At 39.7% G+C, this 15,046-nt stretch overlaps 1 protein-coding gene across 4 annotated transcripts in view; it reads left to right on the top strand.

Moving 5' to 3' along the window:
• The window catches only part of LOC124163947 (coiled-coil domain-containing protein 39-like), a 33,497-nt gene continuing 18,451 nt past the window's right edge, over window positions 1-15,046 (top strand). For 2 of the 4 annotated variants that reach the window (XM_046541066.1, XM_046541070.1), the window contains exons 1-7: window positions 1-474; window positions 568-691; window positions 1,589-1,708; window positions 5,495-5,641; window positions 9,914-10,072; window positions 10,905-11,126; window positions 14,226-14,417. In XM_046541066.1, coding sequence (XP_046397022.1) covers window positions 596-691; window positions 1,589-1,708; window positions 5,495-5,641; window positions 9,914-10,072; window positions 10,905-11,126; window positions 14,226-14,417 — 936 coding nt within the window. In that variant the 5' untranslated portion in view covers window positions 1-474; window positions 568-595. Of the gene's footprint in view, window positions 490-567; window positions 692-1,588; window positions 1,709-5,494; window positions 5,642-9,913; window positions 10,073-10,904; window positions 11,127-14,225; window positions 14,418-15,046 lie in introns of all 4 variants that reach the window. The other 2 variants (XM_046541067.1, XM_046541068.1) reach the window with 2 other exon arrangements.

Here is a 15,046-nt window from a genome sequence, read left to right on the forward strand (position 1 = left end):
TGGTTATCGGGTTATCCCAAAACTTTCCATTAAAATGGCGCATGGTTCGCCAGAGCGGTTTCTACTATGGCATGACGACTGTAACCATCCACCTTGGGCCGTGGGCATGCATTGGTATTTTGAAATATTTAGAAAACTCCTTTATAGTTCAATTTAAAACCGCCGCTACTGTACTCCTCCCTTTCATCAGCTCTTTTTCCTGCCTATTATTTGATTTTGTGCACTGCGTGAATGCCCTTCCGGGCTTAGTGACATCTAGAAGAGGTTGGTGGAAAGTTCAAAACCGCGAGAACTGTTAACCCACTCTCAGTTTTCGTGATATATTGCGTGGGAAATGCTGCGACTGTTGCCATAGCAACAGCAAAAAATTGTGGATAAATTATGAATGGTGCGAACATGAAACCATGGCAACCCATTGATGAAGTTCTTCCTTCCTGTGATAGCGTGCGTGGGTGTGCAAATGACTTTCTTACGGTATTTAATCCTGTAGTGTGTCCTTTTTTCATACTTTTCTCCGGGAAGCGTCAAAAGTCATTGCATAGCTTTTTCAAACACTTTTTTTTTCAGAATCAGTATTTAGAAAATCAGCAGCAGTATGAATAAGGTGGACGAAATACTCAAGGTTATAGGATGGACAGACGGGTACCATGTTCCAGTTCTTAATGAAGAAAATGAAAAACTTTCGAAGAAGGTTTGTTTTTCACTGCCCTAGAATCACCTTTTGTCATGCCCTTTTATAGTCATACTGGATTAATAGAGGTGTATCTGACAATTTCTTCGAGCTGAAAGGTTTAATGACATGATTGTGGGAGGGAATAATTCTACCCAGAAGCCTTGGGTGGAGGACCGACGTTAATTGTCTACCCCCTGTTTATTGAATCTAGGTTGGAAATACCTATAATCAATTATTTGTTTCATCTTGTTATTTTGGGGTGACGGTTCACTGCTTTCCACAGTGCCTTGGTACTGAGTCTGCTATACCAACGAATATTATGAGGCAACAAGAAATTATTTGGCCAAGTTTTCAAAAAGATTGCGAGAGGACTCTTCGTCAAAATTCTCGTGAAATTCAAATCTCAAAATTCTCGTACATAGGTGGCTTCCAGTATATGATTCACCCATGTAATATCACCACAATTGTAATAAAATCAGCCCAGTATCAAATGCCAGGGGGCCTTTCATAGTATGCATTAGTTTTTGAGCTCTCATTGAGGTCCTATCTATAGATGCTGCGTAGACCACAAGACCCCCACTTTTATAGGGTATATTATTGTAATAGTCGCAAAGGCCCCAAGTGGCTGAACAAAAAGTTTGACAGTTAAAGCATTTGGTAGCTTACCCTCTACTTGCCTAAGTTAAGAGGGATTGACCTATGGAACAGAATGTGCCACAAGCTAGTATTCTGGTAGTGGCTACTCTGTAAGGTGCTGTATTTCAAATAGTGCCTATAACTTGAATAAATTTTTTCTTACTTGGCGTATAGACATATAGGTGCTCGTGGGATTTGTTGCCAAGCATCACACAGTATAATCTGTATCGTTATCTCTAATAATCTCTGTAATAATAATACATTTTTTCTGAAATATAGGTGGAAGGAATGCTTAAGGACAAGGCAGCCTTTATTTTAAAAACAGAAGACTTGACAAACCGAGTGAATGCCATAGAAAAACATGTGAAGGACATAAAAGAATTTCGTCAACATGTCCAGGTAGGAGGCTGTTTTTTGCTCATTCTCTTTCTTTTTCTCCAGTGATTGATCAATTACTTTTTTTTCAAATTCAGATATTTAATCCAGATAACTCCAATGTTGTTGATGGACAAGGATACTTAGTGAATTCAGACCATCCATTCTCCTTTCACTGCATTTAAATATAACTTATGATGGCTATGATTTTCTAATCGGTCATTGTTATAATATTTTCATAGTTTTTTACTGAGTCTGTATTCCATTTAATTTGAAATATTTTTGATTATGCACTAGAATCATATGAATCCAGCACCTATGTTGCACAAGGGGACTTGAAAAAAAAGAAGAAAAGTAAATGTATTCATAAATATTCGAAAGTAATCTTAATCTCATTCTTCAGCTTTGCCATTTTTGATCACAGATTAGAATACTTGCATTGAATTTAATATATTTTCATTGAACAAACTGTGCGAGTTAACCCCTGTCTGAGATTCACCTTGAAGGAAGATGACTTGGTGGCCGGGCCGGAAGTAGGAGTTTTGTCAGGAGGGTAAAGATCAGTTTTTTGTCGATCAATCTGTAATCAATTTTTTTAGACGTGGAAGTTAAAATTACACATGTATGTTGCTTTTAAGAAGTTATATTAATATTATTGATTAATAATTTATTAATTATTGAATAATTAAATTAGAAAAATTAAATAACTTTTTTAAAGACTCTTTTTGACTTTTGCCAACCCCTGAAATCTGCTGCCTGCGGCTTGTGTCCCCTCTGGCCCGCCCTAGATCTTGGCCTGTTTGGTGGTGTAACTGCGGTAGCATACCTGACTGGTAATTGGGAGTTCTGGGTTTGAATCCTGGCTAAATCATATGAATTTTTCATGAGGAATTTCATCCTTGGTGTACACCTATTCTATGTCTGCTGGGCATATCATCGATTGAATTCACCCAAGCAATTAAAACCAGAAGTTTTGGAAGTACTTAATAAGGCTAAAAAATTATACTTCCTTTAAACTTTTAATGCTAAATAGATAGCTTTGGTAATGTGGTAAATGATATCATTCTCGATGAAATCGATAGATTCGGCTATGACTTGGTAAAATTCATGCTGAAAGAAGATAAACAACTTTTGTAAATTTCCATTGATTTTTTTATTGGTACCACGCGTTTTGACGCCAAGGTTTCATTCTCGAGTACAAAGATATTAATTGGAAGAACCTCAATTTATATTTGTTAGGGGTGTGGGGGATTTGATGAAGAGGGGGAGGTTGGTGTGGAGTAGATGGGTGGTTGGTGGAGTTGTGTGACTGATTGTGAGTTTGGAGATGGAAAGGCTGGGAAGGTTATCTGGTGGGAGTGCATGGTTTGGTGAACCAATCCCATTTTGTGGAACACCTGTGGGAATCCGGACACAACAGAGACTTCATAGCCGAGGTTCTAGACCATGCCTAGATGGGGAAGAATATGGACATTCTTGAAGAATTGGAGATTAAGAGGTCAAATTTGAGTGTGGGCCAAATACTCAAAGACATTGTATTCCAAAAGCACTCACCTCTCCTTACCACCGCACTATCCCTCTTCAAATTACTCCCCCATCAAACCAAGCACCCCCATCCCTGGCCAGCTAACCTTCCCAGCCTTTCTTTCCCAAAACTTAGTCATACAATGCAACCACTCCTACGCCCACCCACCTACTCCACCCTAACCAGTGGGATACCCAGGAATTTCCAAAACCAGGGTGGAAAATTTTTTTAAAAACAGGGTACATATTAAGTAGATGGTTTTAAACTAATTTTAACACTTTTCATAATCGATAAAACTTCATTGTCAAAGAAATCTTCTATAAATTTATGATTTCTCTATATTTTGTTTTATTTTTAATGAAGGAAAGACATTTTGTTTTTATACAGGGTGGTATCCAGAAGTAGTAGGACTGATTTAAAAAAAAATTAATTTATCGAACATTTTGATATACCGACTCAATACTCTTCAAAACCGACAAAGAATTTCAATCAATTTGGGCATCCTCACACTTCTGGTAGCGAGTCTTCCACGCCGTGAAGGCCTTCTGGAAGTCATCCTCCGGAATGCTGTTCAGCGCCCTCGTCGTCGCCGCTTGGACCGCTTCCACCGTGTCGAAACGATACCCCTTGAGCTGCCTCTTGATCCTGGGGTACAGGAAGAAATTCGGTGGTGCCACATCAGGGCTGTAAAGGGGAGTGAGGCAACGTGGAAACGCCGAATTTGGCCAGGAGATCCCTCGCAATCCACGCGCCGTGGCACGGTGCATTGTCGTGGTGGAGCTTCCAATGCCTCACAGGTCTGATCGCATGCGTGTGATCCGATTTCGCAGCACTTCCGCGTAAAATCTTGCGTTTACAGAATGTCCAGGAGGTACAAACTCCTTATGGACAATTCCACGACGGTCGAAAAATGCAATCAACATCGCTTTCACTTTCGATTTCGAGGTTGACGGATGCCCGGCGCGTTGGTCGTCCTCGACGAGCTCCCTGCCATCCCGAAACAACTTGTGCCACTCAAATATCAAGGAATGGCTCATGGTATCATCCTTGTAGGCCTGCGTAATCATTTTCTTGGTTTCGGTTGCGGATTTTCGAATTTTGCAGCAAAACTTGATGGCGTACCGCTGCTCTAAATTTTGCTCCATCGCAAATAACGGCAAGGCGTCTAAACAGGAGGTCACTAAAACAGTTTTCCACACTCAACTAATGCACGCAGGCGACTGCCGCATGTCGAAAATTGTTCCCTAGACTCCCCACCACAATATCCAATCTTGCAGACCCTCCTCAATCTTGCCCGCACGGAAAAAAATCAGTCCTACTACTTCTGGATACCACCCTGTATTTCAGTCATATAGGAGTCCGGTCCCCCAGGACTTTCCCCCTTGCTACGCCCCTGACGGAAACCTCCCCCCTTCCATTACCTTCCTCCTCATCCCTGGCAAATATTAATTGAGGTTTGTGCGGTTAACATCTTTGTACTCGAGAATGTAGCCTTAGTGTCAAAACGAATCGTACCAATAAAAAATTGTGTGGAAATTTACAAAGGTTATGTTCATCTTTACTGCAGTGTGGATGAGTTATTTTGAGGACAACATGTAATTATTTGTCTAGTGCAAATGTTAATTTATAAACTATAATTTTTCATGCTCTTTATGTCATATGCTTGTTGTGTGTATGTTTTAAAGTGTTTTATACTGAGGAATTCAATAGCCTTTGACCAATTAAATTATGCGTTAATAAATAAAATAAATAAATCTTCATTTGATATCATTCTTCTTTTGTCAGTTTTTTTGTAGCCTCAAGAAGTTTTGATTTGATATTTCCAAGTCTTTTTTCTAGTATGTAATATACCTCCTCAGCCGTATAGCCTGCTCCTGCATGTTATTTCTTGCTCAGCAGGTGCAGCAGTGTGTTTGCCATTGCGATTGGATTTCCGTAATGTAGTTTTTGTTGGTAAAATATCATTTCTGTGTTTTTGTGTTATGATTGCTGTGAATTTCAGTGTAACTGAATTTGAATCTTTGTAGTGGGAGAGGCAGATTCATGTGGTAATGGGCTGCTTAATTCTCTCTCTGCTTCTTCATTACAAGTTTACGTAGTACACACTTTTGGAAATCAAAACAAAATTGTAGCATCATAAACTTTCTTCTTGTGTGTCGACTATTTCATGCATGTTATTGCTTCTTACCATAGGTCCTCATGTATTGTGTATGTTTTATATCTAAGTATGGCAAATCCTGAATTTTCATTCCAAATTGTGTGAAATGAATCCTCTCATATTTCAGGCTCTGATTAACTCATTCCGGAAATGTGCTGATTCGGAGGACCATATGATCAAAATAGCCTTGAGGGATGGGGAGAAGATGAAGCAAGACATGCACAAGTTCTTGCGACTGCACACAGATGCCTGCCACCAAAACAATGGACTGGAGGTGAGGCATTTGGAGCGGCCACCTCCTTTCAATCCATCTTCTCACACACTGGTGCTGCACCTCTCAGTTTGATATTGCTAGCACTATCATCTTAATTTCCTGTTTCTCACAAAGGTCCACTGTTCTCGTGTGGTGTGGTTGAAATAAGTGCTCAGCTGCAGGCTTTTGCAAACCTCATCTGAGAACTTATTTAACCCTTTCGCTATTAACAGGAAAAATATTTGGCAGGACGTTTCTTAATCTAGGAGATGAAAGCCAAAATTTTCGTCGTAGATTTTCCTATGCAGGAGAATGAATGCCGAAAATATGTACGCGTAAAAATGGGTACAGTGAAGTCTTAGTTTTGGGACCCAAAGTGAGGCTTAGGCCTTACCCTCAAAATCCGGGAGCAGGTACCCGGACCCCTTGTTTCATATAACTTCTCTTTGTGGTCTGTGGTCTTACAACTGTTTATTCAGTCAGTTTACAAAATAAATATTTGTTCTTTTCTCAAAAAATATAAATTAAGAATTGAATTCTTTGTTTTCTGAGCAGCGTTTATAATTTTTAAACAAAATTCTACCATAAATTTTAACTTGCATCTTGATGTCAGTAACAACATCAACATGGAAATTGTTGACGCGATCAGTCCCTTAATATTGACATTAGAGCTTCATTCAAAAATTTGACAGTTCTCAGATAAAAAAATGAGGAATTGAATTCAAAGCCTGCAATTTATGTGAAAGCAATTATCCATGTAGCTAATTCATATAAACAAGTCATAAGTTGACTGAGAACCAATGCCGCTGGTAGGGTTATATGTAAACCTAGAAAGGAGGAGGCCCAACTACCCTTGGAGTCTGAGATAATGCGGAGTCCCCGCTAGGAAGGTTCAAAATAGGTTGGTGCTGAGAGTGCGTGATTATCTACGAGACCCTTCTTAATAAATGTCCATCAAAAATGCTCCGTAAAGAGGGGACTTAAGAGTCTCTTGGACCTCAGTCCAGCAGTCACGCCAAGAAGAGAACTCCACTGTCTTGAAAGGGTTAAAACATTTTTTTTTCTTTCATTTTTCATGATTGAACTGTTGGATTGGTGCAGGAAATGTGGTGAAATTAATTAAAAGCCATCCTAGCTAGCACCACATAAGCCTTTGAGGTAAACTGGGAGGAAAAAATAAGTTCATAAAAGTGAATCATTCTCTCACCCATCAATGCACAGCCCAGTTTACTGATAACAAAGCCAAGAAAATTTCATGATATACCCCTTGAACAATGCATCGACATACTAAGAAAGGATTTGTGCGATAAACAATTTTTGGGATAGTTTTCACCCTTTATCGACTTTTTCTAACATTTGACTCCCAAATAATAGCACAGAATTCCATGTGGATGTATTTTCTTTGATATTTTAAATTATTTTATTCATGACCAATCAAGTGTAATGCATGTGTCATCTTAAGCCTTTCGTGCCTAATATCGAGTGGAGCCGATGCGCATTTTCATACGCAGAAGACTTACCGTTGGATATAGCTGTCGTGGATTTTTCAATACAAATGACCGGACGTCGACCCTAGCTAGTCGGCTATAGCCGACGCGAGAGAAGGGTAGTGACCACTGATGTCGGACACATTCAGGTCCGGCCTGAGACCCACTCCTCGGCAATTAAGACTGACCCTCCCACTCATTTATGATCATCCTCACCAAAGGAATCCATTGCAATGTGGTTATATTGCCAATGGTTTTTGCAATGATGTATTTTGTTACATACCACAATTTTTTTATTCTTAGAAATGAATTCTTCGTTTTGTTCTATACGTGAACAATTTTAGAATGAAATTTTAGCATTAAAAATATAGGACTCCTAGACTTGTATTCTTAGTACTATATGTTCACTAACTTTGTTGTTATTAATGCTAGAAATCAATGTAAAATTCCACAATTCTTAAAAAAAATGTTTGTAATTCTTTTTGAAGAGTAAGTTATTAAAAATCAAATGCAAAATTTGATTGAAAAAAAAACTGGTAACATAATAAGTTGACTGTGGATTCGTGCTAAGATAAGGTTAGAGGGTCCAGACCAGTGGCTGGGGTGAGGGATGGGCCCCAAAGTTGAGTTTGGTCCCAAATCTGAGGGATGAAAATACCAGGGTTACTCCTCCCCAAAAAAAGAGCTCCGCACGGAGAGGTTTCAAATATTCTTATGCTACTCATAGCTGAGGAAACATTTTTCTATTGTAGGCGCCAGCAGGAAAGGGTAATTGCTGTCCTAATTGGTTTGTTGCCATTACCTTGGTGAATATAACGATGATTGGACCTCCTCCGTGAGTTCCAGACAACCTGTTCATCCTCAGAATAAGGTAGTTTCCTTCATCAAAGAAAACGAAAGGCATTGGTTGTGATTCGTTACCCACCATTATTGTATTCATAATATAAAATTATTTGGTTTTAGAAATACCGGTTTAGACAAATGGCAAGGGTCAATTTTATCCTATTTTGAAAAAGGCCAGATTGGCGCCCATGCGATGCCACTCCACGTGACGTCACATGGACCTAGTTTCTATATGAGTAGATAGGAGTTTTACATCGTCTGAGGTTACCAATGCATGCATGAGGCACAGAGCTCACAGAAACATGTCTTTATAATCACCTATTAAAACTGGCTAAGGTCGGAATGTTTTCTTTGTTTGATAAGGTATTAATAATCCTTACTTAAGCCAAGCGCTACCAGCTAGCATGTTACTCTGCTACCTGCTAGCATCCTGCGTTGTATCAGCACTCTGAGCCTCACCCCAAGGTCACCTCACCTGCAGCAGCGGAAACCAGGACAACATCACACGGAGTTTTCCCGGCATTCATACTTACCTGTCGCGTTTTCGCGCGCTTGGAAATTTTCACTTTTCATTTAATTGCGAAAAATAGATATCGTCATTTAAAAATATAAAAGCGTGAAATACGTAGTCCAGAAGTAATAATCCATCGATTTAGGCAATAAAGAAATAATAGGAAACCACCCTATTGCCAGTGAAAACTATATCTGTTGTGGTAGTGCACATGGATAGAGCACTGGACCAGCAGCCGGGAGGTTCTGGGTTTGAGTGCAAGTCAGGCCACATTTTACCCTCTTATTTCTGGCCCTTTCCATTGTCCAAAGCACCGTTGTCCTCGTCCTTTTTCAAACTATGTGTTTCTATCCCTTTTTTTTCCTATCTTATGAATTTATTTTGTAATTTAAATGTATTGTAACAACACGAGGTCGCTGGGTGGTTACGAGAGCGAGGGCACGAGCGGTAAATAAGGGTTGGAAAGAGACGGAACCCGTGCGCGGTAGAGTTTACCTAGCCAAGGCCGGCGTGAGCGAGGAAGGCGGAGAGGAAATCAGCTGTGCGACCGGCGATGGAGGGGAAGGGAGAAGAGAGTGAGGCGATGGAGGGGAAGGAGGAGACCGGTTGCCGCAACGAAGAGAGAGGATATCTGGCTCTCTCTCATGATCGCTGACTGCCGAGGAGTAAGGAGGTCGGAGGCATGCTATGCCGGCGGCGCTGGACAGACAGGCGGCAAGACGACCGGGCATGCCAGTAACCAACTTCACGGTTCCTCCAGAGACCTCAGCCGGGGTCACCTCACCTGTGACCGACGTCCCGGTGCCTCCTAAACTCCAGCCAATACCATCGGACCTTCCAGCCTACGTTGGTAAACTCTATCGCACTGGGTCATTGAAAATTGATTACAGAACTGGGGTGAAGCATGGGTTTTCCGTCCTTTAAATTTTGTTGGGTCGCAATGGCACTTTGCTTATGTTTCCGTGCTTTAGCTCTCGTAATCACCCGCAACCGAGCTCAGCCCCATGATTTGGTTAGTTTTGTTCAATGAGGGGATTATTTGTGGCATTGTTTTTTTTTTTTTTCGTTGTTACGTATGATATCTGTTGGATCAATAAATGGTTATGCTAAACTTAGAGTCTTGTGCATCCGCTCCTATTCCTGCCACATGTTCCAAGTGAACCTATTTCATGGCCCACCGCCGGCGACGTTAGCCCGGCATATTAGTTGTAGTTTATTGTACCGGAGGGAAGGTGTCCGTACGGTTACAGTATATATATGAACTTTGTGTATGATTTGGTCTGATATTTTTCTCAGTTAAGTCACCAAGTCAATTGTGCGGCATACTCTGCTGAGTATCGCTGTATCGCCATCAGTTGGTGTGTATTATTGCAAATGATGTTCATTGGATTAGGTCTGGATTGTGTCTGGAAAGAGGAATAGTTCTTCAAAAGATCCATTTTCTCTTCGCAGTGTGAAGTTCGGCAGTTGCAGCAGAGCATAGAGGACCTTAAGAGAGAGGCTCAGTTTGACCGTGAGACATTGGATCTGTGGGAGGAAGAAATTTTCCGGAAAGAGAAGGAAAACCAAGTTATTGACTGCTACTTCCATGAGGATAACTTGAAAGTTAAGGTGAGTGCCATTCAAAATGCTGGGCTGTAATACCATATTTCTCCTATTATAGTCCCCCCCCCCTAATTTTGAGGCTTGAGTTTCGGAAAAAAAAATAAAAAAATAGGTTTGAATATAGTCCCCCTTTTTTTACCATGGGCATTTTTGGAAAAAAAGGGGGGACTATATTCATACAAATACATTACTTAAGGTCTTGCCAATAGCCAAGCGTAGTAACTTAGTATCACCTATTTAGCTGTTTTATGGGCCACTAAGCAGACCTCTTCCTTTGGCACTTCCCCCTTTCAAGTAGAATGAAATTTGTTTCCTTTACTTTAACAGATCTTTTCAGGTTTGTAATTTCTCGTATTTCTAGACTGCCCATATTTTTCTTGATTTTTTTACTGATCACAGTTAAAAATTAATGCTATCATCCTGAAATTTTCAAGGTATACAAATCAACAATTGTATAAGAACAGGTGCTGAGATAAAATGTTCACCTTTGAGATGCAATTGATTATTGGCATGGATCTACTCTGTCCTTGAAATTTTCAAAATTCAACATGGTAGTATAACAATGTAATATATCAGGAACTCACAATAAATATGACAAGTTAAGCAGATTTGGTGCATCCTTCTCTGTATGTCCTTCAACAAATATACTATGTAGAAAATCTAGCTGGTGATCTTATAAAGTCAAAAGTGGATGACTAAAGATGAATTTGACTTTCCTCTCCATGCCCCAATTTACCTCTGAATGATTATGTTTACGTTTTATCATTCAACTTGAACTGCTAGGTCAACTTGCAACGGCATGAATACATAACTGTCTGAATTAGTGAGATCTTTGCAGGAGCAAAACCGTCAGCTGGAGAGGCTTCAGTTGGAAGTGACTGGCAAGCAGCGTGAAATGGACAAACTGAACTGCGACGTGCAGTCGCTCGAGCTAGCCTTGGAGAACATGTGCACTTTGTTCCGCAAGATGCACACCAACCGGCAGTACCTCATAGAACAGTGGGAGTCCTGCGTTGCCTATATGGCCAAGCGTGATGAAGATATAAGCATTGCTCGTCATGTGAGTGCATAATTACATGTTTTGTGGGATTTCTGGACAAATTAAAATTGAAACATTTTTGTTAAAGATATTAGTCAAACAATTACCAAATGGTAATATTTTCCCTTCATTTTAAGCAATTTTGGTATACATGTTTGAGTAATAAGGACTTTGCTTCTTATGCTGCAGTTGGTCTTTCTGTATTTGAACATTTTAACATAAATGCGATGGTGGTTGGCGTAACATGGTGAAACTCCTTCATGATGCACAAAGGTTAAGAAAAGACTTCGCTGTTTCACAAAATAAATTATATTTGCGACCGGTTTCGATACAGTGTATCATCATCTGGCAATTACAAGTATCAGTACATAGAATTTATACCCTTGAAGGCGTTAGAGGGGCGGTGAGGTGGAGGTGGAGAAAGGGGGGGGAAGGATGGGGGAGGGGGTAAGGGAAAGGAAGGTAGGTTTGGGAAGTACGTCGCTGATGGGTCACTGCACGGGGTATGAAAATTTTCAAACAAGTGTGGATGCAAGCCCGTGTGTGGATGCATCCTGCTGCCAAACAAAAAAAAAATTCTTTCCAATGAAGAGATGAGCTTGAGGTGAGTTGTCGGAGTGACATTTTTTTTAAATATTCTGATCCCATTAATAAGCACTAGGATCACCTGCTAGTAATAAAAACCTAACCAGATAATTCCAATCAGGGTCAAACACATCCCCTTTGAGCCACCTACCAGGATTTTAATTCTAGGGTTGTCCAAAGCCTTCCCCCAGAACTTTAATTCTATAGGAAACCTTCAGCAGGTACTGAAACAAATACATACTACATTTACATGGTTACCACACCCTAACTGTTATGTAGGAAGGTAAAAATTTGAAATGCTTGATGCAATCAGTCTTTTGACATAACATGAAGTTTTGAAATTATGAATTTATAGGTGCATACAAAATTCACGCTAGTTCACACTGAGAAAGAACAGGAAGAAAAGACAGGTTGAATGATGAGTCACCCACAGAGAGAGTTTGTATATTTTTGGAGTGATATGAATGGTGTAAAATTCTCTTAATAATACTTACATTATCATATTCAGAAAAGTATGTTGGGAAAAGATCCAACAGCAACTCCAAAAATAAATGCAAAATTAACACAAATAAAAAATTAACTAATAGACATACCTGTGGAAACATTGTGTTCATTAATTTTATGTGAAAATACCCAAATTAGACTATGTTAAAATGCACAAAGGTTAAGAAAAGACTTAGCTGTTTCACAAAATAAAATATATTTGCGACCGGTTTCGATACAGCGTATCATCATCTGGCAATTACAAGTATCAGTACATAGAATTTATACCCTTGAAGGCATTAGAGGGGCGGTGGAGTGGAGGTGGAGAAAGGGGAGGGGGGAAGAATGGGGGAGGGGGTAAGGGAAGGGAAGGTAGGTTTGGGAAGTATGTCGCTGATGGGACACTGCCCGGGGTAGCCGAGGGTTGGTGTATGATGACGAAATACGGGGAGGGGTGTTATGGAGTGGTGAGTGGCATCCGTAATGGTTTCTCAGAAAAAACATTGAAAAGTGCAGGTGAATGGTGAGAATACAATTGCTCGTTAACTAATGTTATGTTGGGTGAGGTTTGGCCCACTAAAATTTCCAACTGCTCGAGTGCATCAAGCCTTGGGCCGTTGTTTTCTTTAAGTAGGATTATCGGTTCGAAATCGCTATTGTGTGGTCGGAATCCAAGAGGTGTTTGGCAAAGTATGAGGTTTTATTTACAAATTACGGATGCCACTCACCACTCCATAACACCCCTCCCCATATTTTGTCATCATACACCAACCCTCGGCTACCCCGTGCAGTGACCCATCAGCGACGTACTTCCCAAACCTACCTTCCTTTCCCTTACCCCCTCCCCCATCCTTCCCCCCCCTTTCTCCACCTCCACCTCACCGCCCCTCTAACGCCTTCAAGGGTATAAATTCTATGTACTGATACTTGTAATTGCCAGATGATGATACACTGTATCGAAACCGGTCGCAAATATATTTTATTTTGTGAAACAGCTAAGTCTTTTCTTAACCTTTGTGCATTTTAACATAGTCTAATTTGGGTATTTTCACATAAAATTAATGAACACAATGTTTCCACAGGTATGTCTCTTAGTTAATTTTTTATTTGTGTTAATTTTGCATTTATTTTTGGAGTTGCTGTTGGATCTTTTCCCAACATACTTTTCTGAATATGATAATGTAAGTATTATTAAGAGAATTTTACACCATTCATATCACTCCAAAAATATACAAACTCTCTCTGTGGGTGACTCATCATTCAACCTGTCTTTTCTTCCTGTTCTTTCTCAGTGTGAACTAGCGTGAATTTTGTATGCACCTATAAATTCATAATTTCAAAACTTCATGTTATGTCAAAAGACTGATTGCATCAAGCATTTCAAATTTTTACCTTCCTACATAACAGTTAGGGTGTGGTAACCATGTAAATGTAGTATGTATTTGTTTCAGTACCTGCTGAAGGTTTCCTATAGAATTAAAGTTCTGGGGGAAGGCTTTGGACAACCCTAGAATTAAAATCCTGGTAGGTGGCTCAAAGGGGATGTGTTTGACCCTGATTGGAATTATCTGGTTAGGTTTTTATTACTAGCAGGTGATCCTAGTGCTTATTAATGGGATCAGAATATTTAAAAAAAATGTCACTCCGACAACTCACCTCAAGCTCATCTCTTCATTGGAAAGAATTTTTTTTTTGTTTGGCAGCAGGATGCATCCACACACGGGCTTGCATCCACACTTGTTTGAAAATTTTCATTACAATGAGGAGGTGAGTCCTTGTAGTAAGTTCAACCATTCCTGATTGATAAATTTTATTTTTTTTAGCTTGTTGCACTTGTCTCTTGATCCATTTTTCATTTCACTGAAACCAACTCCTATTAGCCTTCTGTTGTTGTGTGATTGGAGAGTTAAGTGATTAGATTTTATTTCATTAATCCAGACAATTATTCTAGCTGCAATGGTGACTAGATGAATTTTCAATTGATGCGAAATGCCGCAAGGATTTTGATGCTTTTGATTGACTAAAGATGAATCCATTTTCTTATGAGAGCAGGAGGTGAATGGGCTGCAGGGAGCTGAGCTGCAGTGTCGTGAGACGCGGGTTGAAGAGGAGCGCTTCCTGCAGAGCCTGCAGCGTGACAACCGACAGGCCGAATGGCAATCGCAGACACTGAAACGAGAGGGTGCTGTGCTCGAGGGGCACAGGGATCGAGCCATGCACCAAGTTAACCAGCTCAAGACCAATGTGAGTTTCCTTTTGACTATGCTCAAACTTATGCATTCCTCAAGAGACATCCATGAAATGGGGGTTTGTGTTACAATTTAAATACATCTGAAAAAGGGGTGGAAAAATGATGCAGGGCAAAAAAAGCACTTTCAAGATATAACAATAGGAGTAATGTTTTTATTTCCTTTTCTTAAAAATCAAGTGAACATAGAAAGTAGACGACCGATATGAAATGAGAGTCAGTGGAAAGGATTGACAAACTAGCAAAAAAGAGTTTTATTGCTAAATATGTTTACACACTCATGAGTTATGTTGAGTCTGCACCACATTTTTCTCCTTTTTCTTAGAGGACATAATATTTATGTACTTGATAAAGGTTGAAAACAATCATCTGCGTAACAGTTTTATTTTTTCTCCAACTCACTTCTCTTTTTAGAATTTTTCGTTCAAAGTTTTGAAAAATCTATCACCAAAAACTATAAAATTAACATTAATTTCTTCATCACCAGTTTTTTATGTTTATTCTTCATTAGCCAGTGTACAATGACCCTTTCATCAACTCTCTGTGTAATTTATTAATGTCTCCCTTTTCAATGTTTTGTTATTCTCAGCATACACTATTTACTTCTCATCTAATTGCCTTTAAA

The sequence above is a fragment of the Ischnura elegans genome, chromosome 8, assembly GCF_921293095.1.
Source record: "Ischnura elegans chromosome 8, ioIscEleg1.1, whole genome shotgun sequence".
Lineage (NCBI taxonomy): Eukaryota > Metazoa > Arthropoda > Insecta > Odonata > Coenagrionidae > Ischnura > Ischnura elegans.